This window comes from Spea bombifrons, chromosome 7, assembly GCF_027358695.1.
Source record: "Spea bombifrons isolate aSpeBom1 chromosome 7, aSpeBom1.2.pri, whole genome shotgun sequence".
Classification (NCBI taxonomy): domain Eukaryota; kingdom Metazoa; phylum Chordata; class Amphibia; order Anura; family Pelobatidae; genus Spea; species Spea bombifrons.
In genome coordinates, this window is record NC_071093.1 from 10681396 (window position 1) to 10707944 (window position 26549).

Here is a 26549-nt window from a genome sequence, read left to right on the forward strand (position 1 = left end):
GCTTTTTTATATGTTTTTGCACTCGGTGTCTAATTCTGCATTTTTTACCTAAATGCCTGTTAATGTTAATACTTTTAACATTGACACAATAATTTAATAATAACTATTCATCCCATCTAGTCAATTTTTTGTAATGTTCAGGATAGCTTTATGCCTATCCCATGCATTTTTGAATTCCTTGACTGTGTCAGTCTCTACAATTTCAGATTGGAGGCTGTTCCATTTATCTACCATCCTCTGGGTAAAGTAAAACGTCTTTACATTCCATCTAAACCTATAATAATCTAGTATTAGATTATGACCTTTTGTTCTAACATTTCTCCTCCTCCTGTACTTTCTTAAACCCCTTTACGTATTTAAATGTTTGTATAAAATCTCTCCTTCTATTAGTATGACTATATTTAATTCTTATAATTTTTCTATTTAATTAACATTTTTTTTTCAAGCAATTGCCAATTCAGTGCTGGTGCTGCAGGCAACCGGTAACTGAGGCTTTTGGTAGTCATTACGCGACTGTAATGAGTCAATGAAGACAGTGTTCCACCTGAGGTAAGAGGGGAGCTGACAAGCTGCAGTGATGATGGGAGACGGAGATGTATGTGTGTCTGTGTTTATATGTATGTAGGTGCAGTAATTGAGTGAGTGTATGTTACTGTTAGCATGAGTGTGTGTCAGCATATGGTATTGGCATGAGCGTATGTTACTGTATGGTGATAGGGTGTGCATGTGTATGATGTGAGTGTGTGTTAGTATATTGTATTATCATGTGTGTGTGTGTGTGTGTATGCTGTTACCATGTATGGTGTTTGTGTGTGTTAGTGTACAGTGTTTTGAATAGGTATGTATAATTCTATTTGATGTGAGCATGTGTGTGGTTGTTAGCATAAATGTGTGTCAGCAAATGTTAGAGTATGCATACATATGCTATTGTATGGTGTGTGAGTATATATCTTAGTATTTGGCAGCAGTGTGTGTATGGGTGTTAGTGTATGGTGTTAGCATGAGTGTGTGTGTGTCAGTATCCGGTGCTAGATTGTCAGGGGTGAGTCCAGGGTTAGCAGCACGAAGCAGAGAGGTAGTGTGTGTGTCCGGATATGCAGATGTATGGTGCTAGAGTGGCACCCAGGCATCACCAACTGTAGGCCCTGCCCTGTTCAGTCTGGGCAAGAATAATTTTCTGTTGGCTAAATTAATAATGATCATTGACAATAATCAAAAAGGGATATTACAAGAAGACACACGCCTGTCCATACATCTGGTGGTAATACACATAGATGTTTAAATATGCACATTTATAAATAAATAGGGAGAACCTGTCAGGTCTGTTACATGTTCTTTCTGGCTCACCTGGCGCTCACCTCTGTACCATACCTTGATCAAACAGTTATACACCATATGGACAAAAGTATTGGGACACTTGACCATTACAGGTACTTTGATGACATTGCATTCTAAATACACAGACATTAATATGAAGTCGGGCCCCCCTTTGCAGCTATAACAGCTTCCACCATTCTGGGAAGGCTATCCACAAGATGTCAAAGTGTTTCTGTAGAGATTTATGCCCATGTATCCAGTAGAGCATTTGTGAGGTCAGGCATTGATGTTGGACAAGGCCTGGCTCGCAATCTCCGTTCAAGTTCATCCCAAAGGTGTTCGATGTGGTTGAGTTGAGGGCTTTGTGCGGCTGGTCAAGTTCTTCCACATAACATAATAAGCTGAACATTTCAACTCCCTGATATTATGGCTCACTACGGAGGGTAAAACTCTTCAACTAAACTTCAACTACAAGGAGGGCTGAGTTAGCCCTGCAAGGCCAGACTGGGAAATAAAATTGTCCCCGGTACTTTAAAGCCAGTAGCTGTTAAATGGCGTAGGTACCGGCTTGCAAGAGTAGCAGGTAGATGACTGGTGGCATCCACCAGCCATGTCTTTATGGACCTTGCTTTGTGCACCACCATATGGACATTTAATTATTGAAATCAGGGTTTGGGCCCCTTACTTCCAGTGAAGGAAAATATTAGTGCTTCAGCATACCAAAACATTTTGGACAATGCTATGCTTCCAGCTTTATGGGAACAGTTTGGGAAAGGCCCTTTTCTATTCCGGTATGACTCCAGCGCACAAAGCAAGGTCCACAAATACATGGTTGGATGAGTTTGTGATGAGTTAATTTTAAAAGAACTCACACTGATCACTGGCTTCATAGATTATGATAAGTGTCAAACAGTTCATAAACATCCCTTCTACCAGTTCTATGAGCTTGATAGCAGGCCATAAAAAAATAAGCAAGGGACCCAACATAAAGAGCAACACACCTTGAAAAAAAGAGTCATTTTACCCTTATGTCCAATTAAAAATGACACCCATTCTGTAAAAGCACAGATGCTTTTATAGTAATTTATTGGGTTGGTCGATCTGCATCCTTTTGAATGTGGAAAAACCTTTTAACATTAAATCACTATACCTGGGAAGTGTTTGGGCATTCAACAGTGCTAGCAGTGCTGTTTCCCATGCTGCATTTAGTTTTTAATTCAGCAGACTATGTGGGACAGTACATTTAATCCTCTTATGTCCTGATTAGTAAACCAGCTTTAACATATTACATAGATTTAAAACAATGCATAGGGGGTGTTAGAAACATCTTCTCAAAATATTCTTCAAGAATTTATTTTTAACATTCTGAAAAACAATCACTTTTCTATCATCTTCCTACCACCTTTTAATGTAATCTTGTGTAGGATGCAAATGTATGTAGGCATAAATGATGCTTAGAAACTGTGACATAATAGATACATGTACAACTCCAGCGCTGGCTCAGGAATCTTCTGGGACCATGCGTACGAGCGGAAAGTGTTTCTATTCAAGCAGGAACATAAGACTGCAGAGGAGACATTTTGCTGCAGCTCTGGAGCTGCATCTTCTCTTGAAGATACTTGCTTATTTTTTCCCTAGGTTTAAAGAATTCCCGTTAAAGTACTTCCAAAGTACTTTAATATGCATTCTTTGTCTGCTTAAATGCACCTAGCTATCCCAGCGCTCCTAGCTATCCCAGCAGAAGTAAACCATTTTGTATCCATACAGCCATATTATATATATTATGAAGTATACAGGTTCATGGCTGGAAGCAGTATCAGAACTAGGAGCATGTAATACAAGTGCATAAATAGATCAACCAAAAAAACCTGCCAGACAACTTTAAAAAAAAGTAAACAAAACATACAGATTTTGATGATTTAGCAAGTTTTTTTTTCAGGTCTTGGGTTGGCTTAAAATTGTGTTACAATAACGCAAAAATAGAACATTTAAGAGAAAACATTGTTAAAGGTTTTTTGTCATTAACTATCCAGGACAAAAGTCTTGAAACTCAACAGAACAGAGGTTAAAACAAGAACAGTAGGTTCAGTGACTTCCATGTCATTGAACTTTTTATCTAACCTTAACAAATACAGTTATAAATAATTAAGAGTGATAATGATTTACACCTTGTACATCAGAACCTTCTGAATTAATCATTAGTTCAGAACTAATGCTAATGAACATTCTTCGGCCAGAAATCTATGCTGGAGTTTCTCAACATTGTTCTTCAGGACCCTCAAACAATGGATGTGATCCACACAGTATAGCTGGATCAATAAATATCAGTCTTTCAGGCCTGTACTATTAAAGCGGCCTCTTGTATGTAGTTAGGATTGGTGACCTTCTTTAAATACAGCCATAACTGTCTCTTTAACCTAGTTGAACAATTTAGTTCCCACTGTATATATGGATTTTTATATTACCACAAAAAACAATGAATAATAAATAAATAAGAACAATATTGCAAATGGCACATAGCAAAGTATAGAGCACCAGTCTTTTCTAAAGAGCCCAGAAGACATAACCTAAAGGGAGCTAGCTATCATACAATTCAATGCATGTGATAGCTGAGATGTCCCATTAAATTTATCCAAATGCATGCGAGGATTCTGAAGAATCCCCTCTTTCCCCATGTGGAATATATTAGATCTAAGAAAGGGTGTTTAATGATGCCATATAGAAGGAATCATAAATCATTTGATGGTATAGGCAAAGGTACGTTGGTTCAGGAGAAAAGTGTTCATAAAGGTAACACACACCTAGCAATATTGGAGGCGCATATCTACTTCCCCAGTAAAGATGCATTTAATGTGTACAAGCAGAAGACAGCTTTCACACTGACTAGAATCAAATTGCTACTCAGTCAGAAGTCAAAGTAGGTATGATGTCAACCGTGAGAGTACATTTCAGTGAGACATAGATAAGGTTTTATTTCTAAACTATCAGCCACTGGTTGTTTCCTACTCAATCTCGACATGGACCCCAGTCAGTTAGTGAAATCTGAGTTGCTATTGATAGCTCAGACCTTACTGCTCCTTTAATAGACCACCAAGATCCACCACGTATTGTGCAGTAAAGTAAGTAAGTGTAGTGAGGGGATAATGACCCATGAGGCCATACATTTTTAGTTTTGGATTTGCTTAGCTTAACTGGTTATGAGTATAACTCTACCCCCTTACATTCCCATAATGCAATTTTTAATGCACTACCGGGCTCATATGGCCATGTCCAGACTGGCCGTCTGGCTCACCGGGTAAATGGCCATTGGCCACTGGCTGACGGAGCCACACTCTCACCTGATCTGCCGCTCCAGCAGCTGGGTATGCACAGCCGTATGCTATGTGAGCATAAAAACTAGTGTGTGGCCGCACATATCTAGACATCAGCCACATTTATGTCATCATCTTAAAGGAAGTCTCATCGTCACCAGTCCGGCCCTGTATAAGGCAATGGTCAATGGCTGATTTGATATATATTAAGACCAATCTAGTGTTCATAGTACACAATAGAATAAAATCCTGGAGATGGAAGAATTTCACCCCCCAAAAAAGGTGAAATAAAGGTTTTTTAGGGCAGGACTGAGGGAAAGCTATACGTTTGGAGCTAACATAGTTATTCATCTGTGGTTTTGATTAAAAAGTAGCAGTCCAGGAAGAAAGGATTATGGCAAATACGGATTTAATAAAATGTTTAATGCTAAAATATGTTTAAAACTAAAATATGTGTACTATTGGTGAGTTCGATATAGACTTAGCTCCACAGCTAAATTAGGTGGGTATGTGCTGCGACTACATTTTAGAATAAGATTTATGCTCATATATGCCATTCCAGTGGATATTTTCCATGAATAAGCCAGGCCGTTCAGATATATTCTATTGAAAATGATTCACAAATGTCTGTGATTTAATACATGCGCTTAAACCAATGCGATTCCATTTAATGCGATTTTGCGCCAATATAGTGAAAATTCTGATCAGCAGCTGAGAATAGTTTATGAGTAACTGATTCTAATGACGCTATTAAATGTGGGTTTTTCTACCCTCTGCATCACGAAGCAGAACTTTATGAAATATCATCTGCTTTTAACGTATGAGAAGCAGTAAATGGACTTTGCAAAATCACTCTTCTTTGAATGTTATCTTAGAAAAAGCTAAAGATCAAAGTCTTTAGTAAGGATCTCTCTAAAGTAATTCTTCACCCTTTTCAGCCGACCTTTTGTATTATCGTTTTATCCAGAAAAAAAATAGGGAGCTCTCAGAAACATGCTCAGATTGGAGTTACTGATTGTGCTCGTTTAATCAATACGGTAAGTTCTAGGTTTAAACAAATCTTCCTTTCTAACTGTTCATTGTAATTTGAGACACTAAATAATAGCAATAGCCTGAGAGGTATGTATGTGTGTGTGTTTACCAATGGACCAGCCACCCAAACTCCTTATATTTTATGGGTTTTTCTGTGAAATCATTACAAGCCAACTTTTTTTGTTCAATTTCTTGGACATCCAATTAAAATATTCTGATGTTACAATGTAGGTACATTTCCAGTTTTTCTGAGGATATTGTACATGATGTACAAAATATTCAAGGGTGGCAATAATGCTGACCATAACTGTACTCCTGCGGCGAGTTTCTAAAAGATTAAAATCATTATATGGGTGTATGAAATCTGCTGAAATGTAAAATAAAGTATTCAGGTAAGTGAGAAATCCACCTGAAAACAGCAGAGGCTATTGCAACTCAACAAAGTAGGCCTACATTAAAAATAACATTATTAATACCAACGTGTTCTCTGTTCATGAGTGCTTCATGTTTTCAGTACCTTTGCAGCATAACTGGGTACAGATCTCCCTATTGGGCTTTACAGCGCTCCTCTTCTTCTTGGGCAGGTTGGGGAGAGGAGAGTTCTCCCTCTTCTGGTAGGCTGATGATGTGGGTGGGGCCCAATGATGTCTTGACATCAGCCCTAAACCTTTTACATTTGTATGGGTGTGGAAGGGGAAATGGTCATTGGCAGTGAGACCCGGAGATTTTGAGCGGTGACACAGAGCCCCAGAGAATTACCGCTTCACTAGGAGTCAACAGGCGAAATCCAGAGAGTTCCCAGAAATGATTGTGCCTAACTGGCACAGCCTCCATGGTGACCTTACTCCATATCGCACATGCAGTTTGCCTGGATAAGACGCCATATCCTAGCGCTTGGTATGGTATAAGGCAGCCATGAAGGAAAGTCATACGGCCCTGTGGGTCTGGCCTAGGACAGTCAAGATGCGCCTCTGATTGTATATACAAGTTGTCTTGCAAGCATTAATAGGTGAGGTCATGCAACTGTAGTTGAGTTAGGTCATTTAAGTGAACCCTTAACTCAAGTGACCACTCGAGTTCTTAGTCAATAGACCCAAGAACAGTAGTAATTGGGCCTGGGTTCTTGTAGGTACTGGCTGCTTTGTACCTTGGCTTGGCTATTGATATTTGTTACTGAACTCTGGACAGGGAGGAGGAAAGGTAGAAGAAAGTAGACACCTTCACAATTTCAGATTTATTCTTCTTTTGTTCCTAAAGCCTTCAATGTAAATATGTTTTAATACACTGTAATTATATATGTAATATTCCAAATTTCAGCACACAAAGTTTGTGAAAACCTCAAGGTTATGGACCTGATAGATAGAAACAGGGATCTACAGTATGTACCGATGGTGGCTGGCATGCAGAATCCTCATCTGTTTGTCTTTATTCTCAGTAAACAAAAGTCAGACATCTTTATCTGTTGCCACATTTATCACTTTAATGCTGAGGTGAGATATATTAAGCCTTCATATATTATGCGTTACAAACGCCAAAACCAATAAAACAGATTTATTGCCATCTAGTGGTGTTTTAAGGCTTCTGACTATTCACTTATGTAGTTTTTTTAAAGCAGAACCCAGTCATATAGATTTAAAGGGTATACAAATTGCTTTATCCAGAACCCTTTAGTTCAGATCTAAAATCAAATCAACTACTAAAAGAAAAAAAGTGCTAAAAATGAATTGGAATGTATGAACATACAAAAAACATTATTTTGGGATCAAAATGATACAAAGTGCATAATGGTTATTATTACATTACTGCTACCCCCTGCTCTAGATACATTTTAGACCAGGGAGTGGCAGTATATATATATATATATATATATATATATATATATATATATATATATATATCTATCAGATCTAGATTTCTGTGAGGCATGTGGCACTGTCCCTTTTGCTATAGAAGATGCATAAATAAGTTGCAGTGATTAATGTTAATATGGTTAATTGCAGAAGGCAATTGTTGTGTGACAAATTAATTCTACATATTCTGAGGAAGGCCTCCTTACTTTTTGTGGTTGATCAGAAGTTGGCACTGGGAATACCTGAGGACTTTCTAAATCAGCTGACCCTGAGATTTTGGAAATATTAACCCTTCAATAACCCATTGTGAAGATTCTATGTAGTGACTCGCCCAAATGTGTTAACCTAATGGCTCTGATACCTGTCCTCATGGATACCTTGAGTTATCATTATTTAAAGATACACTGAAATGAGTCACCTACACCCAAGCAGGGATATCACCCAAATATACTGGAAGCTAATGCATAAGTCTGACATACGATCACAGTAGGGGAGAATAGTCAGCCCTATATTGTGTGACTCCAAGATTATGTCCCTTCACCCTCAGACCTTGAGTTTTGAGCAAAAACCTGGAGACTCAGGGTGAAACACCAAGAGTTCTCAGCTACGGTACCAGGACTCATTCTTTTCAATATGTTTTAAAAATAGCCAATATGGCATCCCTTCAGCTTCCAGTTATACTGTCAACATCGATACCAGGGAACTCTCTGACTTTGCCAGATATCACTACTGATTTACAAGTCTCCATGGCACCTTTTGATCTCTGTGTTTGGGAGGGGGTGATGCGTACCTGTGTCCAGTTCCCTGACTCTTGGCATGGCTAACATTACCTCATCACCCCAAACAATCCAGGGTGGGCCCAGTCTGGTCTTCTGGCAGACCATGCAAATGCCCAGTGGGCAGCTGGCTGACAGCACCCATACTCAGTGTGTGGCTGTATATACAACATTGCTCATGGTGGGCATTTACTGGGGTCTGTGATGGATAATTTAACCCCTTAAGGACAAAGGGCAGTCCCTAAACCCATTGAAAACAATGCATTTTGAGCCCGTACATGTACGGGCTTTGTCATTAAGGGGTTAATGATGTTTTATGGACCTTCATATACCTCGTCACGGACACTGGTGTCCTTCTATGGACACTTTGCCTATTCCTGCTATGTGAGCATAAAAATGTCTTATCCCTCCGCACCTTTATCCAGTTTGGCCCTGGACCAAGGGACAGATCTCTATACTGCTTAAACCATTCTGGATATGGAAAAAATTAAGGATTGTACATTTAAAAAATGGAGGCAATGTGTGTACTTAGGAACTTCCTGGTTTACAAAAACACTTAAACTTTAATAGTGCGGCAATGCCTTTTATTCCTGACTGAGTACTGAGGGAGAAATACCAAAATTATTCTAAATGTATTCCCTTTAAATTGTGATTAAAGAGAAACAGATATGAGAAGTAAATGGAGAAACGCAGGTAATCCCAGGTCATGACCCACACAGATTAAGACAGCGTATTTATTATTCTACTAAAATACATCTTGAAAAGCTGGCTGGTTGATCTTTGAAGGTAGAAAGCTCGTTACGTGATGATGGTAAGAGGGCTTTGCATAACCATATATAAAATTAACACATGGCCCTGTCGTCAGAGCTGAGATGTAAGTGATTTAGACTAAGAAGGCTTAAGTAACCATGTTCCAAAAATAAGCACGACAAGGATACACGAAGTACCAAAGCAAACAGTCAAAGCAAGTAGACGAATTATCACGGGAATGATGATAGCCCCATGGAACTAAATGTCAACTTTTGACATATATTTACGCACAATGCATTTGGATTTATGAACTATTTTTTATATATATTTTGTGAAAGAACCCACAATGCTTTAACCTGGGATTCCGTACTATCCTTCCTAAGTAGGTAGCTACGTGACCACTTTGCCACAACTTGCATGCTAAGATGGCTCTGCAGAATGTAAGTAGCAGAAAAGTACCGCTGTATGTAAATTGACGTGCTCATCATAAAATAAATTCTAAAGGACAATTTGTTCGATTAATTACATATATGTATGGTGTGTTGATTTTTTAAAAAAATTAAATAATGAGCTATATGACAAATAATATAGAAAACACACTTTAGATGGCTATTAGAGTCCATGGTAGATATTTTTTACTATTTTGATGTCTTCTTAGCTCCACTTTTTTACAGTAATTCGTCTCTTTGAAACGGAAGAGGATTAGCTTTTAAAAATAAAACTCTTTTTGTGAGAGAACATGATTCCTTTAATGACTTTATTATATTGTTATTTTTCAGGAAGCCCAAGATGACTGGTTTGAAAGATTTAAAGAGGTAAGAATATCAAAACTCTTTTATATATTTGACAGTAAATGTTATTGGCCCTCTTCTCTGTGTACAAGTGTTGCGATTTTATAACGGTTTTGGGATATAAGGCTTTAATTAATGCTGGGGGGTAAAATGGGTTGAGAAATAGTTATTGGATCTCATGTCACATACGCTTGGAACAATAAACAATTTTCTTCCTTATTTATTATTTCTAGTTCTGCATGGTTAACCCGATATTAATGGGGACTTTGACCTCGGTTGTCTTTTTAATCGTTTGCTGGACCATCAGAGACAGTCTCAAAATCAAAGATGTTCGTGAAAAGTATGTTTTCATCACTGGATGTGACTCTGGGTTTGGGAACTTATTGGCACAAAGGCTTCATAAAAGAGGCTTTGGTGTAATTGCTGCCTGTTTAACAGAAAAGGGGAGCCAGGATCTAAAAGCGTGCACGTCACCAGCGCTGAGAACGGTCATATTGAATGTTACAAACCCCAGGAGTATTGCAAATGCCGTGGAATACGTTGCGTCAGAAACTGGGAAAAAAGGTAACTATTATACTTGGGGTCATGCCGTTTTTTCTGTGAGATGATGTTGCTTTGCTCAGTGCCTGCCTGGATTCACCTATTCTCTGTCCAGAACCCACACCAGCCCTATTGGTCCCATCTATTATTATTTTATTATTATTTTATATAGTGACATCATATTCCGCAGCACTGAACAATGGGAATCTAATTATGGACTCTTGTCGTTTTTATGGAATCTGAATATGGCATAGAGGAATTGGGAAACTAATTAGGAAACTAGGAATAAGCATGATGTGCTAGAAAACTAGTTAAGTTGGGGTTAGTGATATAAGTATCAAATATTTGCCTAAAAGTTAAAAGTTATGCTGTGTGTAATACGATTCAGTAATAACAGTAGCATAGGAGAAAGACATTGCTTAGGAAATATTAAGAGCCTAGTTACCTAGTCTTTGCTACTTAAAAACATAAGAGTAACTCATACACAGTAGTTCAGTTTGTGTGATGGGGGGCATAATGACATTTATAATATAATTTGTATCATATATATTGATTTTCAATTTAAATAGGGTTATTTGGATTGGTCAACAATGCTGGAAGAGCCACTCCTATTGGACCGACTGACTGGTTGGATATGGAGGATTTTCATCGAGTTCTCGACGTCAACCTAATTGGACTTATTGAAGTCACCTTGAAATTTTTGCCGCTTCTAAAAAAAGCCCAGGGAAGAGTTGTCAATGTGGCCAGTGTCATGGGAAGGCTTGCGTTTGGGGGTGGCGGATACTGCCTATCAAAGTGTGGAGTTGAGTCTTTCTCTGACAGCTTAAGGTGAGTTACCAGAATAGATGAGACCTTTGCAAAGGATTTTTTTCTGGGTAAAAAAAAGGGATTTGATGTAAAGAGGTTTTTTTAATTCTCTGAAAATGAATGTATCTATAAACTTTGCACGGTACAAAATGGACATTATACAAATTATAAACATAATGGCGTCAAATGTGCAATAAAATAAGTATGGCTGTCTTTTTCCTCTATTCTCGGCCATAAGTAGGTGTGTTAAATTTATGTTCTACCGCATTTAATTGAATCATTTTCTTTTTTATTATACTTCCACTACTGTAGGATATCGCGTATTCCCAAAATCTGTATTTTTTCCCTTTTCAGGAGAGATATGCAGTATTTCGGAGTGAAAGTTAGTATAATCGAGCCTGGTTTCTTCAAGACTGGAGTCACCAGTCTAGATGTGATTGAGAAGGATTTAAATAGGCTCTGGAACCGGCTTGCACCAGAAGTTAAATGCTCATATGGAGATAAATATTTTGATAAGTGTAAGTATTTCTAGCTCTAAAGCCCTGAAATGTATATATATATATATATATACATTTATTTTTCACAGTAAGGCAATCCCATTGATCAGTTACAGTATGCTTTAAATGATGCTTTTATCATATGTAATAAGTAATTTACTCAGAAAGCACAGTATAAAAATATATAGATGTATATATCCAATAATATAGTTCATCTTGCCCCTTGGATTGCACTGGTGACCTAATTTGGAAATCTGAGCATTATCTACTACCCACTCGTAGGTTATGTGGATATATAACTATATATAAAAACCTTTATATGTTAATGAGGCCGATCCCTAAAGACATATCTGAGATGAGATCATTCTGGGTAACCAAAGCTGCAGTAATAGGAAATTGTGTATTTACTACGTGTGTCTCAGGTTAACGTCAGTACAGCTTCCCATGAATGCAATGGGATTAGTTGCACAGGTCCACCTACATTTTTATGAGGGACATTCCAGAAGTTACCTCATGGTTGTTAGCTTTACTAACATCAATCCATAACAATTAACTCAAATATTATTATTATACTTATAGATCTGAAGATCCAGCGGCTTTCAATGAACACGTTCTGTGATGCTGACATCTCTAAAGTGACAAACTGCATGGAACATGCTTTGATAGCAAGGTATCCGAGGACGAGATATGGAGCTGGCTGGGATGCAAAGTTATTTTGGCTCCCATTGTCTTACGCTCCAGCCGTTGTTGCGGATAAAATGCTGAAACTCATATTACCACGTCCACTTGGCAGCAAAAGAGTATTGTCTAAAAATCAAGTTGATGTATAACTATTTTTTTTCCATTATGTGTAAATTACGTGTCCTTTGGTTGATCGGGGCGTTTGACTTTTATGAGCTTGTATGATGTAATAAATGTTTTTGCTATATTCAGTTGTGCTTTTTTTTGGGGGGGGGGGGTAATACCCAGTCAACATTATACAATGATGAGCTGTCAAAATCCAGATTATCCCCAATCAGAATTCCAACACATATCTACAATATATTTATTATGTTGGCATTTCACTGACAATTCAAAATGACTGCTTATTTTTCTGTTGGGCAGTGAGAGCTACCACTGGTGTGATGCCTTCATATAGTAATGAGAATAGCTTTAAAACCCCCAAAAATAATGCTCAGCAGTATGATACAACTGATTTTCCATGGGCTGCCAGTAGGATTCCAATCGAATATTCTATGAAAGGTCACGAGAACTAGAAGGGAATTAGCAGGACGTACTCTTTTCTGCTCGCTTTGATGGAGGCAGATGTGATCTCATGACTGCTTAGGCCTATAGTTGGAATCAACTTACTCTGCCAACAATTCACCACAACCCCAAGAACAACAGCTGCATGTGGGTAAGGGTGTTGGACACAGCTTTATTAAACATTTGAACACATAATCAAGAACAGCCCCGGAGGGAAAGAATGGGATAGAGGGCCCCATGAATGAAGTGCAGGACAAGGTACCCCCTAGAATGTTGGGAAAAAAGGGTTAAATTATGAAAGGCAAAATTGTGGCAGGGAAAGGGTTAATACCCCAATAGCACGTGCAAGGCCGGATATGGGAGGGGGTAATTGAGCCTCACTGGGGGGTATATAAAGGGGCATGTGGGGCAGGGGTAATTAATTTGTAAAGAAAATGTTCCTACCCATCCCTCCCCTATGTTTTTGCATCAGCTGGGTGCTCAGGTTGGAGGCTGGTACGGTGCAGGAGTTAACCATTTATAGGTATGGTTACTCATGGTGCGCAGAGGTGTAAGTGCAGGACACCCCAGAGGTATTCGCCCCTGTGAACCTGTGGCTTCCACGCTACCAGCTGGTTACTTAACTGGTTATAATTGTTATTGTTTCTGGTTTGACGGTAAAAGGAATGGTATTAAAGCTGTTTATATACTGTGTCAAAATGTGTTTGGCAAATAAATGGTTAAGCTTAAAATTGATGTTAAACATTAATAAAGCTTGTTTGAGTGTCACGGTGCTGTGGTAATATGTGGTCCGCACCGCGGTCAAAATTTATCCATAGCTGACGTTTAATAAAAGTTTTGAATAAAGAAGTGTCTCTGGTGTTATTTAGGCCGGGAATTGGACGCTACTTCATTCAAGCAACTAAACTCCCATTATCTGCTCCCAGACGCCTTCCCTTGGTTCCCCTGCTCCTTGACCAACTGCAGGAAAAGGCACTGATATGTACCTGTCCACTTCCCAGAAGAGGGGAGACCCCGAGGTAGCCTACCCCAGGAAGTTAAAAACCTGGGGACTAATGAACTTCCATAATGTTTTCTACCTTAAAGAAAAATCACTGTTAAATATTAAAGTTTTAAATGCTTGCATAGATTTTGAAATTTTACATGCTACTGAAGGGTAGAAAAATATTTTTGTTGGTCATCTTTAGATTGGTCATCTTTAGATTGTGAGCTTGTTTGAGCAGGGCCCTCCTTACTTGTTCTACCCATTGTATGGCGCTATGGAATTATATGGCCTATGGCCATCATAGGTGCTCTATAAAACAAATAATAATAGTCATAAAGCCCAAGGGGGCCAGAATGGACTAGAGTGGGTGCTGAGCAAGGCTAGGTTAGTTTAATCTTACCTGGTGTTGTTTGTCGCACCCTCTCTCCCGTTATGTGGTTGAGTTTGTGGAGTGGTGTTGCTACATTAGTCGCAGGCGGTAGCTTGCCAGGTATCCAAGGGGTTAATGGGGTGGTATGATCATTGGTGGTCATAACCGGTGGGAGGTTCCTTGCAGGGAGTGGTGCTCGGAACCTCAGGTCTGGGTTGTGGCATCTGGGTATGCCCCTTCCCTAAATTGGTGTGTGGTATGGTACCTGGATAACTTGGCAAGCTAGGTTGGTTTTGGTTATGTTATTGTCTCTATGTTTATTATTTCAGATTTTACGGGACAATGACTGTTAAATAAAACGGCTGTGGCCTTTTAAAACCCATATTGTGTGTTGGTGTTTTTTTCATTGAGTAACTGAGCTGAGCCTGGCCCGTGGGTCGAAGCTACATCTGTCATATTGTATTAACTTCGGTGGTACTCTAACAGCATGATGCGAGGTCACAAAGTTTCTCTCCTGTGTGGTTTCTGCATAATATAGATCTAGTTTCAGTTTCATGTCATTATATTCATCGCGTTTTCACATGAGAATTAACACCCCAGGCATCAATGTGGATCTATTAATTGAATCTTCAATACATATTATTATTATTGCAAACAACTGACATAACTAAAAATAATGTTATTATATTCTACACGAAACCTAGTTTTTTGACTTTTTAAACTGTGTTATACTGATAAAACGAAAAACAAAGATTTCTTTAATTAATAGACTTTTAATTATATTTTTCCATAGGCAACCGATTGTTCCAAATTTTGCATAGTAAGTAACCTAATCTTCAAATCAGGGTACTATAAAATTTGACTAAAAAGACAATTAAAATAAAAAATTAACATATTTCATAGCTATATATATATATAGCTTTCAGAATAGGCGTTTCTATGCACATCTGTACAATTAAAAACAAAAAACTATAGATGTTCAAAAATATTCTTTTTGCGTTAGTGTCCCTATTGTAATAAAACTAATGTTTTAATTCCAAAGTTTGCACATATCATCATCACTTTTAAAAATTTACAAATATACACAATATTTATAATATTATTTTCAGACAGTTTCAGTGCAAAGATATACATATAGTACAATGTGATAATTGTTCATAAAAATAAGAATTGGCATTTTTTTCAACAAAAAAAAAAAAACAAGGCAAAGCTTCAAAAATATTCCTACTAGCTAAAAATAATATATTTTATATAAAGAATTCACTGTTAACATTATTTTCTCTGCTGATATAAAAATATGTGCAAGACAGTATTTGACAGAGTATTCCCTAGTAAAAGAATTAGTTATACATCTGAATCTTCTTTGACGAGATTGGCAGTGTCTATGAAGGTATCTTCGGTCGGGGAATAGGCGGTTGGAGGCTGCTCCTTTTTGTGGGGGGGTTTTGTTGGTGGTGGCGATGTGAAAGGGGAAGGATCTTCATCAAGCTCCTGAGAGTGATCTTTCTCCATCTGAAATGAGTTAGAAAAAATGGTTTAATATGTACATAGCTAAATAAAATAATAATAATAACAATAATAATAATAATTATTATTAATAATAATAATTCCCCTCCCCCCAATGGATCTGGACAATACTTTGAAAAAGAAAGAAAGAAAAAGGAAAGATGACTCCGAATGAGTGATGGAGGGAGGCAGTAAGAATGAGACGTCGAAAGAACAAAGAAAACAATGTAAGCCAAAACATTGCATTTAAAGAACAAAAAAATACATAACAATATCTTCCAGGTTCCATAACGTCTTATATGATTTCTTTTCAATGTACAAAAGCTTGCATTAACTGAACTTATTAAGGGTTTGTGAAACAGTTGACTTACCTCTGCATATATTGGATTTTCAAAGTTTGTGCTTTGTTTAATTTTCCTCTTGAAGAAGCCCCACTTTGTCTCCTAAAAGGTAAATAAGATTATACTCAGAAAAAAATGAATAAAGAAGCCCCACTACAGTGAGCAACGATTTTGTGTTTTAATTAAAAATAAAATATGAACCTGGACGGCTTCTGTGTTCACTGTAGTTTGTGTTGTGTCAACTGCATACACGGGGTTTATGAAATTATCTGGCTTGTGTCCGTTACTTGACTCAGTGACCTAAAATAAAAATGTCAAAGATTAGCACAAAGGTAAATATTTGAACAATTCTCAAAAAATACCAAAGTTAAAAAAATAAATAAAAAAATATAATTAATTGAGGGAAAAAAAATGAAAATGATCCAACATAATGATCCAACATAATGAGTCCACCGCAGTATTACTTGTTGTGTTACATTGGGGGTCATTAAAATAAATTATATTTTAAGTTAAAATGGAATTTTCTTCCACAACCTTAAAGTAATTTATTCAATCAATGCAATTGTTGCATGGGGCTATTTAGTGAAGTGAGCTGTAAAATAAATGGATTGCTGTCACAAAATCATACATCTGGTGGTTGACTGATATTCACGACGCTGACTCCACTTTCTCCAGCACTTGTATACATTGGATTTTCATAGGTGATTGGTTCTTTTCCAGAGTCCATAGCAAATGTTTCATTCTAGGGAGAAAAAAAATCAGACATTGTTACAATTTTATTTTATTTACGTTTCTTTAGCATTTAAGTTTTATATGCTATCTTCATGGAACGGAATCCATACCATTTGCATGGCTCTGTCTATAGAGGATTCTGCACCAAATCCGGCGACGCCAATATCCATACTGACATCTGTGCCAGACCTGAATGTCACTCCGTTGCCATTTTCAGTCGACTTCACTAAGCCGCTTAAGCTGTATCGATAATCAAAACCATAAAATGTCAAATCGCACACTTCCAGCATTATTATTTATCAGAGTCAATCTTTATTTTAAAATAAATACAGCTTTTTTTCAGCTGTATATTTAACCTCATAATATTAAAACCAATTACATAAACAATATTTGGCTGGGAAGCTCTAACAGTAAGGTTAATAGTTCTAACATAATGATTTTATCTCTGTAAAATAAGTAGGGTATATACAGTAAAGACATAAAATGTAAAAAGATCTTTGAAATAAACAGGTCATTACTATAGTAACTAAAAATCCTATATTCATACTGTATTCATTCAAACTATACTTTATGAAGTTTCATTTATTCAGGGGGAGACGCTGCACATACCTTGGAAATTTCGGAAATGTCGGTAAAAGCTTCCCTGTTCGTCTGTAGTTCGAGAGTCCGCCAATTACCAGAGAGCATATTATGATGGTCAAAATCACAGTGAGAAGAATGGCGACAGCCGCTATAAAATAAATCATTGACAGTCATCAGGTCTATCAACGTAATGTGTCTGCAGAACTGTTTTAACACTTTAAAGTAAGTATAGTATTAGTATAGGTGGAGTTGAACCAATAGTTCAATAACATACTTGTTCCTGGAGGCATGTGGTATCTGGAATATACTTCACAGGAGCTCCCAGAATAGCTTGATGTGCACCTATTAATATAAAATAGTTACTTACCATATATATTCTTTAGCAAAACATGTCACTTAATGTGTTCCAAATCTCTTGAGCTAAAATACTATGTTAAAAGGAAATAAATGCTGGTGTGTGTATGATGTATATGATAAACATTTTAACTAAACAGTACATTAAATTGAATAATGTGCTCCAAAAACATCAATGGACTCAAAAACATCAAAAACTGAAGTCCACCATCTATCTATTGTTTTAGTGTTAACTTATCAAAGTACTATTCTGAGTACCACCTCTTATTCAAAAGGGTTGCTTTAAGAAGCCATTCTCATATCTACCCTATAGATGCAGCAAAATGCTAGGTTTAATTAAGCTAAAACTGACTGTAAAATCTCATTTGTCTTCATCCTTAATCAACAGCAGGAAAGAAAAGTTTAAATATGGCAGAACCGGCAGGATCACTTAAAATGCATGATGGATATATTTCTTACTTTACAAATATAAAAAGTATTCATATGTTCTCCAAACATAACTGTCCAAATGCAACCATGCAAATAAAAAGGAAAGCCCCTTTTTTTAAAAAACCCTTGTTTTTGGTTTGAGTTATGCATGCAATGCAAGGCCTGTTTCTTAGAGGTATAGAATTGGACTGTTTTAGCTGAGGAAGGAAAGAGCAATTTGGTTAAGATGATACCTTTATTAGATAACTGAGTTGCAACGAAATCTGGTAACTTGCAATCAAGTATTATTCAGTTAGCCAATAAATGTATCATGGCCATGATAATTGAAAGTATATATTTGTAGTTTTTCGTGCTTGTAATCTGTTCTTATATACTCACGTCCACTGACTTTTAGCTTGGGTGTAATATCCATATGTGATAATACAATGAATAGCCAGGAATATGGCTCATTTCTGGTCTGACTGGAATGACTAGTCTTCATGTGCTTTCATTATTATGTTTTCCACTTCTAAATCCTGCCCCTGTCCCCACAAATCCTGGGATCGGCCCTGACTGCCGTGAAGTTTACAAGGTGATATTTGTAAAAGCAGACCACCATCCAAAGCCAACTTACTTGCATTTAGGCAGATCATTTTCATCAAAATAGCAGGTTCCTCCATTCATGCATCTGCATCCCGCTGGCATCGTTTGGGGGGATTCAACGGCTAAAAAAGTATGATTGTTGTTATTATATTATTTATGAAGAAACTACCATTGCATCCCTTGTTGCTCTATGAATTGAATTAATTCAAATTAACTAGCTAACTAGCCCCACAGCATCTCCCACCTATTTTTAGATGTAATATAAGGATGGTTTTCTTTAATGAGAGGATGGTAGGTAAATGGAACAGCTTCCTGGGATACATGTCTGGGATAGGCATTGGATTATCCTGATTCTAAGACAGGACCAAGGACTGATTAAGGTCTGAGTCTCTGCGTCGGAGAAAAATGGCAGACTAAATATACTGAATGGTTCTTATCTGCCTTCAAATTCTATGTTTCTATTGTAATATTCTCCATATGAAGTTCTACAGAAGGCTGGTATGCAGTAGACTTGTCCAAATGGACCAAAAAAGGATTCAGACAAATTTTTAGTTTCTCATGCTCTCTCATTCTTGCTATCTCATGCTTTCTCACAAAGAGAGTGTGAGAGAAAGCATGAGAGAGTGTGAATGAGAGTGTGAGAGAGCGGAAAAAATGCAAAACGAAGTGCAAACAAAAATTCAGAGATCTCTGCTTCATTCCTATGATTTTGTTTTTGTTAAAATAAAAAAGTAGCAATCCGAATACAGAAATCTAGTTAGCAGTCATTGTAATAAGCATTTGTTCTGTCTGTGTTTTCTTCTAGCTGTACTGTGCACAAAAGTGTAAATCTATGGAAAATGTCAAGTAAGCATAATTTCTGTATCTCATTTTTTAATAAAGCTGATAAATATTCCTTCTTTGAAAGAACCGGTCGTACCTGCATCACACTCAGTGGTGCTGCCTCCCATAAAACTGGTACCCTGAGGACAGGCACATGTATAACCTCCGGGTCTCAGCAAGCACAGATGGGAACACACATCCTTGCAGTGATTAACAACTAAAACACAAAAGAAAAAACATAAAGACAAGTAAATTACCGGAACAGTTTACAATCAGGTAAGGGCTGGAATCATAATAAGATATTTTTTTCGATTTTGTGTTTTCTTTCTGCAGCTCCACATGCAGCCATTGTGGTCTCTAGAATAATAAGTGACAAATTACCTGAGCGATTGTACCGATGTTCGTGGTATATGCGGACTTGGGTGAGCCAAGGGTTAACCGTCAAGACTTTAACTTTTGATTCCTTGCCAAATTTATCTATCTTCCAAACTTCTCCCTTTTCTTTAGTAGTCCAGTACAAATGACCTTCAAACACATCCACGCCGTAAGGGTTTCCCAGATCAACTAAAGAAAGAAAAAAGGAAAATAAAAGACTAACTATATAATGGCCAAATCAGCACGAAACACAAGAGAAAAAAAATATATATATAGTGCTAACTTTTGGTGTGCAAGATACACACAATACTAACCTCCAGAAACAATAACTTGTCTGTCTGTCCCATCAGGCTTCATTGACTCAATAATATTTTCTTTCGAATCACACCAATATATTCTGTTATTGTTTATGTAGTCAATAGTAAGACCTGTTGGCCACCCAAGGTCATCTGAAACCAGAACTTGTCTTTGTTTCCCATCCATCCAAGCACGCTCAATTTTAGGCTGTCTTCCCCAGTCAGTCCAATACATATAGCTGAAAAACATAAAGCACATAACATGATTACTGTCGTGTCTATACGCCTGGCTTTCAGGTATTACACTCCAGCAAATAAAAGTTGACAAATATTTCAGTTTCAATAATCTGAATTGATTTTCAGCTCAAGCAGCTGTTCCAGTAACGGTGATATGGCCTTAGCTGAAATGTATAATAGGTTTAAATGAACTATTTTACCTAAAAGCAGCAAGTCCCCGGTATCAGAAAAAACTTCACGTCTCATTCAGATGAAATTATTTATTTGTGATCTGGATTTATAATTGATCGTATTTTAAAATTATACAAAATCTTTATCAAGTATAATAGTCATGGCAAATATTTCATTCATTGTAAAATAAGATACCCTTGCGTTATATCATTGGCATTATTGTTTTGTTTCACCAGGGACATGATATCTCAAGATTTAGAGAAAGTGAAGATAAGAAACGGCCCTTATCTTGTATTTAGATTCTTACCCAAGATCCGGATTGACAGCAATGGCTGCCGGTTGATCGATCTGATTGTAGATAAGCCACTTCCTATATCGTCCATCCAACTTTGCTACTTCTATTCGATTTGTACCGGCATCGGTCCAATAGATATGTCTAATCAGAGAAATAGCATCATATGAGTATGCCTAAAAAGTATTTCTGCTCATACTCTCTGGATAGAAGGTGGGTTAGATGACAAAACACTTTGGTACATGGGTGTATAGAACATAGACAGTTTAATATAATTCTAGACTGGAACACAGGACAATGGGAGAAGGTGTGATTTATTTTTCATCACTAATTGTGATTCAAGATAGATATAACATTGGAATAAAGTATGTGTAACAAAACAAAGTCATATTTTTTTAATTATACAATACCTTCCAATCCAGTCCACAGCTATGCCATCCGGGTTAACAATGTAACGCAGATTAAGATCCGTGTCCTTTACCAAATTATTCCCATAGTCTTCAAATGTTGGTATATAAGCGCGCCTTATGGAGCCAAACTGAGATCCTTGACCTCGAATACTGTAGTACAGAACACCTTTAACAAGAAAATCATGAGTTTACTTCTACATTAGATTCTGCTACTTTACAACCCATTTCACGTTCATAGTTCGGTACATGGCACAACTAGTACCACGTGAGTGTTTTCTCTTGATAAAGTGCATACATGGGAGAAATTCAATGGTTCTTATATGCCATCTGCTATGTTTGACTCAATGATAGCCGAGCCTGCATTTAAAGAATTCACAAGTCTCTACAACTGATATACCTGTAAAATGGTTATAATTGAAGAATTTCAAATACTAAAACAAAGAACTTCCCAGAGAATATCTCAAATAATAAAAACATAGATTTTAGTAATAAAAAAAATATGTGCTTTTCTTTCTGCATTACCTTTACATAATGTCAACACTCTATATTGCCAATACATTAGAAAAGATCCCTTTACAATTATTTTAAAATGTATTTTTAAATTAGAGCTGGATTAACGTTTGCATATAATGAGTGAAAAAGCAGTCCATATACAGAAATCTCCAGACAGCAGATTTCACTGTTGATACCTCCAATAATAGTTTTATCTATATAATAGACTATCTATAAGATAAAATGGCAGATATACTGCATCACGTGGCATGAGAAGACCAAGCAGGCCAAACTGTACTTACTAAGACTTGTCCCTTCAGGGTCCCAGTCATAGTCTAAGGCCTGTATGTGCTGTTGATTTTCAATATAGTCTGAGTATATTTCAGATGACAGATCATATCTTCTGATACGAACATTGTCTGGCAGCAGCAATAAGGGTGGGTTGCCTATAAAATAAAGAATTTATACAATTAATAAATATATATGTCACAACGTTTACATTTCTTTTAAAGCAATTTATTCTATATGGTAAATTAACGTCCTTTGAGTATCCACTTTGACCCAAGGTGGCAGTAAGCATTAGTGATGGCGCACGTAAAATAATTACACCTCTTGGTTGCAGAAAGCACCAAAGCAAATTCCTCTGAATGATATGGCTTCCCTTTCTTTATGCCAAGGTAAGCAGTTCCGTGACACTGACTCTACTGTGGGAGTTATAAACTCAGAACAAAAAGACGTATAAACACAACTTATGATGTCGCTATAAAAATAATAAATAATAATTATAAAACACCCAGTCGCACATTCTGTAACCATATTATGGGAGATTTAATCATTATAATTAAATCAACACAGATTAATCCTGACGTGATGACACAGAAAAAACATTACTACTACTAGTAGTGATTAAAATACTTAACCCACAATCCTAGCTCAGTTATTAATCCCTTAACCTTGGTTTATGGTCTATTATTATTATCTTTTGTTTATACAGCACCAGGAATTTACACAGCGATCCTTACAGTCCATACATTCAAAGGCTATGACAAAACTGGAATTGGTAAGCCAAGACAAACCGATACATTAGTAAAAGAGTATTCCTATATCACCAGTGGCGGAACTACCGGGGTTGCAGGGGTCGCGACTGCGACCGGGCCCTGGAGTTCTGCCAGTCAGGGGGGCCCAAGGGGTGCCAAGCGGTTGCTGAAAACAACCGCTCGGCAACTCTTGGGCCCGCCTGACTGACAGAAATCCAGGATGCCTCCGCTCCCCGCCGCCGCGTCTCACGCTCCCAACACAGCACTCTGGGCAGCGCTGAGGCAGGCGGCGGCAGCAGCAGCAGCGGCGACGGCGACGGTAAGTGACCTACAAAGGGAGGGTAGGGAGGGAGTGGGTAGATCGTGAGAAGGGGGGGTAGGGAGGGAGTGGGTAGGGTCGTGAGAAGGGGGGGTAGGGAGGGAGAGGGTAGATCTTGAGAAAGGGATAGATGGGACGGGGGTGGGGGGGGTGGGGTGGGGTGGATGTGTGCCCTTAACAGATTCTCGCACCGGGCCCTGAGGTTTCTAGTTACGCCCCTGTATATCACCTTTCAGCAATAAGGCTCAGGACACGTAGAGGCCTATGGTTTAGTTCTAAAAGTGTTACAATCAGCAGCGTTTCAATTACGCTTAGGATTTTAACACTTTTAGAATTAAATCAAGTATTAGAAATATCATCCTTAGCACTGTTAAACACCCAAACCTTTCCCAAAAATAATATATTCATCATGTAAAATTTTGACGCATTCATAATTTTTGTTGGAAACACTTGTCATGTGACACTTCAGGAATTTTAATAAAATGATACATATGCTAAGGTTTACTTACTAGTCACACTAGATAGTGGAAGTTATGTTTTGTGATAGAGCAAACCTTTACGATTTCAGTAGGTAACCTAAACAACAGGTGTTATGGGCAAATTTCAAGTGGGTCATTGGGTTAGTGCTTATTTTTAATCTTTTTTAGATTTAAATGCTGTGGTTTGTATGCCCAACTCCAGCGCCGAGCTCATCCGTGTTTTAATTTCCTTACCCTCTGCTGCGCATTGTTTTCCTTGTTGATCACCAACAGACCGAAATCCTTCTGCACAGAAACATTCATAGCTTCCCTTGGAATTCATACAGTCCTGGGGGCAAGTCCTATATGACTCACACTCGTTAATATCTAAACACAAAAAAATACTAGTCAAAAGATTGCAAAACTCTAAGTATTCGAATATTACACGCGATCTAGTGTTCAAAGACAAATGTGAAATAACAAACGTTTTTTAGAAGATGACTCAATATCTTTCATATTCACAGTAATAAAAATGTATCACATACCATTCCAATGTTTCTAGTGCTCGTGATACAGCAACCAGAGATCCAAAACTTACCATCACATGAATTACGATCAGTTTCGCTGGCTTTGTATCCTGCCCGGCATGAACAGATAAATCCGCCTCCCTCTAAATTGGTGCAGTTGTGTTCACAGATATTTTCTGAACAGTGCCGCTGTGCCCCTCGATCTGATTAGAATTCAAACAAATACAAACTAAAGAATACTGCCGTCTTCCACTTTGATGTTTCTTAAACTAATGCATGGCTGGTGATCACGCCTCGAGGCATGTATACAAGTTTCATATTCAAAAGAAGACCGGAAAGGGGGCCAAAGGCAAAATTTCGCTCTGAGCTGCCCTGATTTAAAGAATTTAGGCAACTGACAATTCATTTTACTTGCAGTTTACATGTCTAAAGTAACATGCAGACACAACTTTAAGCAGGATTTCCTCGAAATCGAAAATTTTGGGGTTTATTCACTAAAGGGAGAGTTGTTTTACCCCCTCAATTAATATTCCTTATGAAGCTAGACCCGTATGATGCATAACTCAGTGAGTAATTAGACTTTGAAATGTTTTTATTGATTTAAATATATTTTATACAGGGCCAGCCAAGTTCTTCCTGCAGAAGAAGCTCACTGGGATTTATAATCTATACTGAGGTCAAGGAGTTGACAACGACTCTCACACAACTGTCCTATTAGTAAATAAAAACATTTTTTATCACCTTCACAGACAGACTTTTTAACACAATATTTGTGTAGTCTTTCAGCCAAATGTGGTTTGCAACGGTAACCAAATTGGATAAATAACTAAATGGATCATTGGGTTAAATCTTCCCAACTTGCCAAATTCCATTTTTCGCACATTCCTACTATTCCTGCCTGTCTAACAAATTACCCCTTTCCACTTCGAATCCAGCCTCATCTCCATCCCCTCGTACTGTTACATAAAACATACAATCCCATGATTGTCTCTCGTTCTGTTGTCCCTAAAGTGGTGTTAAAGATGTTCCTTCTAATGTCCCAAATGTTATGAAAACGTGACTTACTACAGCCTGTTTCGTCCGAGCGATCTCCACAGTCATCGTAGTTATCACAAACGTACTGAAGTGAGACGCAATGTGCATTGTTGCATTTAAATTCAGTGCTGCCATCACAAGGCCTTGGAGTTGGTGTTGTGTTGCCTAGAGAAAAAAAGATAATAAAATGATCTTCCTTTCTGTCCAAGGACCATGTACTCCGCCACTAAATGCAATAGGATCCATGTTCAGATTTGTGAGGACTAGATAGATGGTAGGTATGAGAAGGGTAAATGTGGCAGCTGCCTAACCATGTCTAGTATTATAACCTGCTCCAGGTACATACTCATGCAGGTCGTAATGAAAATTGCATTTGGCCTGGATACCTACGTCAGAAGAAGTATGGAGCCTGAGGCTTATGGAGACTTGTTTGAAAACATCTTTCATAATTAAAGGGACACTCCAGCTATCCTATGCCCTTTAACGCATACAATAGCTCAGTGTGAAATCATTTCCTACGTTTAGTTTTTTTTAGAGTAGAGTCTTTTCTATACATTTGGTACCCTATCCATCACAGCTCCTCAGCTTAATGAATCTCCTAATTGCAGGAGGCATTCGCAGGATACTCGGCACTAACCGGCTGCGCTGACCTTCCTGTCAGTACCCTGCAGCTCCTAAATTTCACCATTTACACAAAGCAAGTGAAGATACTACATTAACTCAGGAGCCCCCTTACAACATAGATAAATATATGCATATGAAATCTAAACATAAAAAGTATATCTTTTCTTATTGTAATTCAGCTACCCGGTAACACTTTATCCCTCAGGACGTATGCAGTATCACACAATACTGAAACAAAATCAACCCACACCGATTATTTTCAGTGTTGAAGTTTGCGTATTGTGTAATAACAAAGAGTAATTACCGTTAGTTCTGGATGACTCTGAATGAAAGAAATACTTACATTGTTCAGGTATTTCGTCACTATTATCCCCGCAGTCGTCCACGCGGTTGCAAAGCTCATGCCTGTAGATACACCTGTTGTTCGCACATCTAAAGCGAAACGGTGGCTCGCAAGGAATATCCACTGCAACATACAACGTGAACACATGAGAATGTTAAGTTCATACCTCGGAACTCTCTAAGTTAGTTAGGGTCAATGTTTTTTTTTGTTTTCATTTACTGAAAGCGTGGTGGAACAGACCCACAGTAGAAGTGGTAGAGGCTGATACATATGGCTACCCTGAATCAAAGAATATATGTAAGAATGATTAAGGC

General features: G+C 37.7%; 2 protein-coding genes across 2 annotated transcripts in view; one reads left to right on the top strand and one right to left on the bottom strand.

The window, feature by feature from the left end:
• Nucleotides 1-9253: 9253 nt before the first annotated feature.
• LOC128501977 (retinol dehydrogenase 5-like) lies at nucleotides 9254-12564 on the top strand. The gene is made up of 6 exons (XM_053471650.1): nucleotides 9254-9476; nucleotides 9816-9851; nucleotides 10061-10391; nucleotides 10937-11195; nucleotides 11529-11692; nucleotides 12251-12564. Exons 1-6 carry the CDS (start codon nucleotides 9462-9464, stop codon nucleotides 12499-12501), a joined length of 1056 nt encoding a protein of 351 aa, XP_053327625.1. The 5' UTR covers nucleotides 9254-9461; the 3' UTR covers nucleotides 12502-12564.
• Nucleotides 12565-15024: 2460 nt separating this feature from the next.
• LRP2 (LDL receptor related protein 2) overlaps nucleotides 15025-26549 on the bottom strand; it is a 78719-nt gene continuing 67194 nt past the window's right edge. The window contains exons 62-79 of the mRNA XM_053471642.1: nucleotides 26236-26358; nucleotides 25299-25433; nucleotides 24305-24436; nucleotides 23962-24093; nucleotides 22195-22338; nucleotides 21401-21566; nucleotides 21006-21134; nucleotides 20309-20529; nucleotides 20001-20183; nucleotides 19717-19836; nucleotides 18829-18919; nucleotides 17707-17774; nucleotides 17460-17580; nucleotides 16961-17090; nucleotides 16747-16860; nucleotides 16320-16418; nucleotides 16149-16220; nucleotides 15025-15783 (exon numbers count right to left, since the gene is read on the bottom strand). Coding sequence (XP_053327617.1) covers nucleotides 15616-15783; nucleotides 16149-16220; nucleotides 16320-16418; nucleotides 16747-16860; nucleotides 16961-17090; nucleotides 17460-17580; nucleotides 17707-17774; nucleotides 18829-18919; nucleotides 19717-19836; nucleotides 20001-20183; nucleotides 20309-20529; nucleotides 21006-21134; nucleotides 21401-21566; nucleotides 22195-22338; nucleotides 23962-24093; nucleotides 24305-24436; nucleotides 25299-25433; nucleotides 26236-26358 — 2348 coding nt within the window. The 3' untranslated portion in view covers nucleotides 15025-15615. The remainder of the gene's footprint in view (nucleotides 15784-16148; nucleotides 16221-16319; nucleotides 16419-16746; nucleotides 16861-16960; nucleotides 17091-17459; nucleotides 17581-17706; nucleotides 17775-18828; nucleotides 18920-19716; nucleotides 19837-20000; nucleotides 20184-20308; nucleotides 20530-21005; nucleotides 21135-21400; nucleotides 21567-22194; nucleotides 22339-23961; nucleotides 24094-24304; nucleotides 24437-25298; nucleotides 25434-26235; nucleotides 26359-26549) is intronic.

Coding starts and splice junctions, on each gene's coding strand:
- LOC128501977 (XM_053471650.1), top strand. Junction 11,196..11,528: donor TCTTTCTCTGACAGCTTAAG/GTGAGTTACCAG, acceptor TTCCCTTTTCAG/GAGAGATATGCAGTATTTCG. Junction 11,693..12,250: donor AGATAAATATTTTGATAAGT/GTAAGTATTTCT, acceptor TTATACTTATAG/ATCTGAAGATCCAGCGGCTT.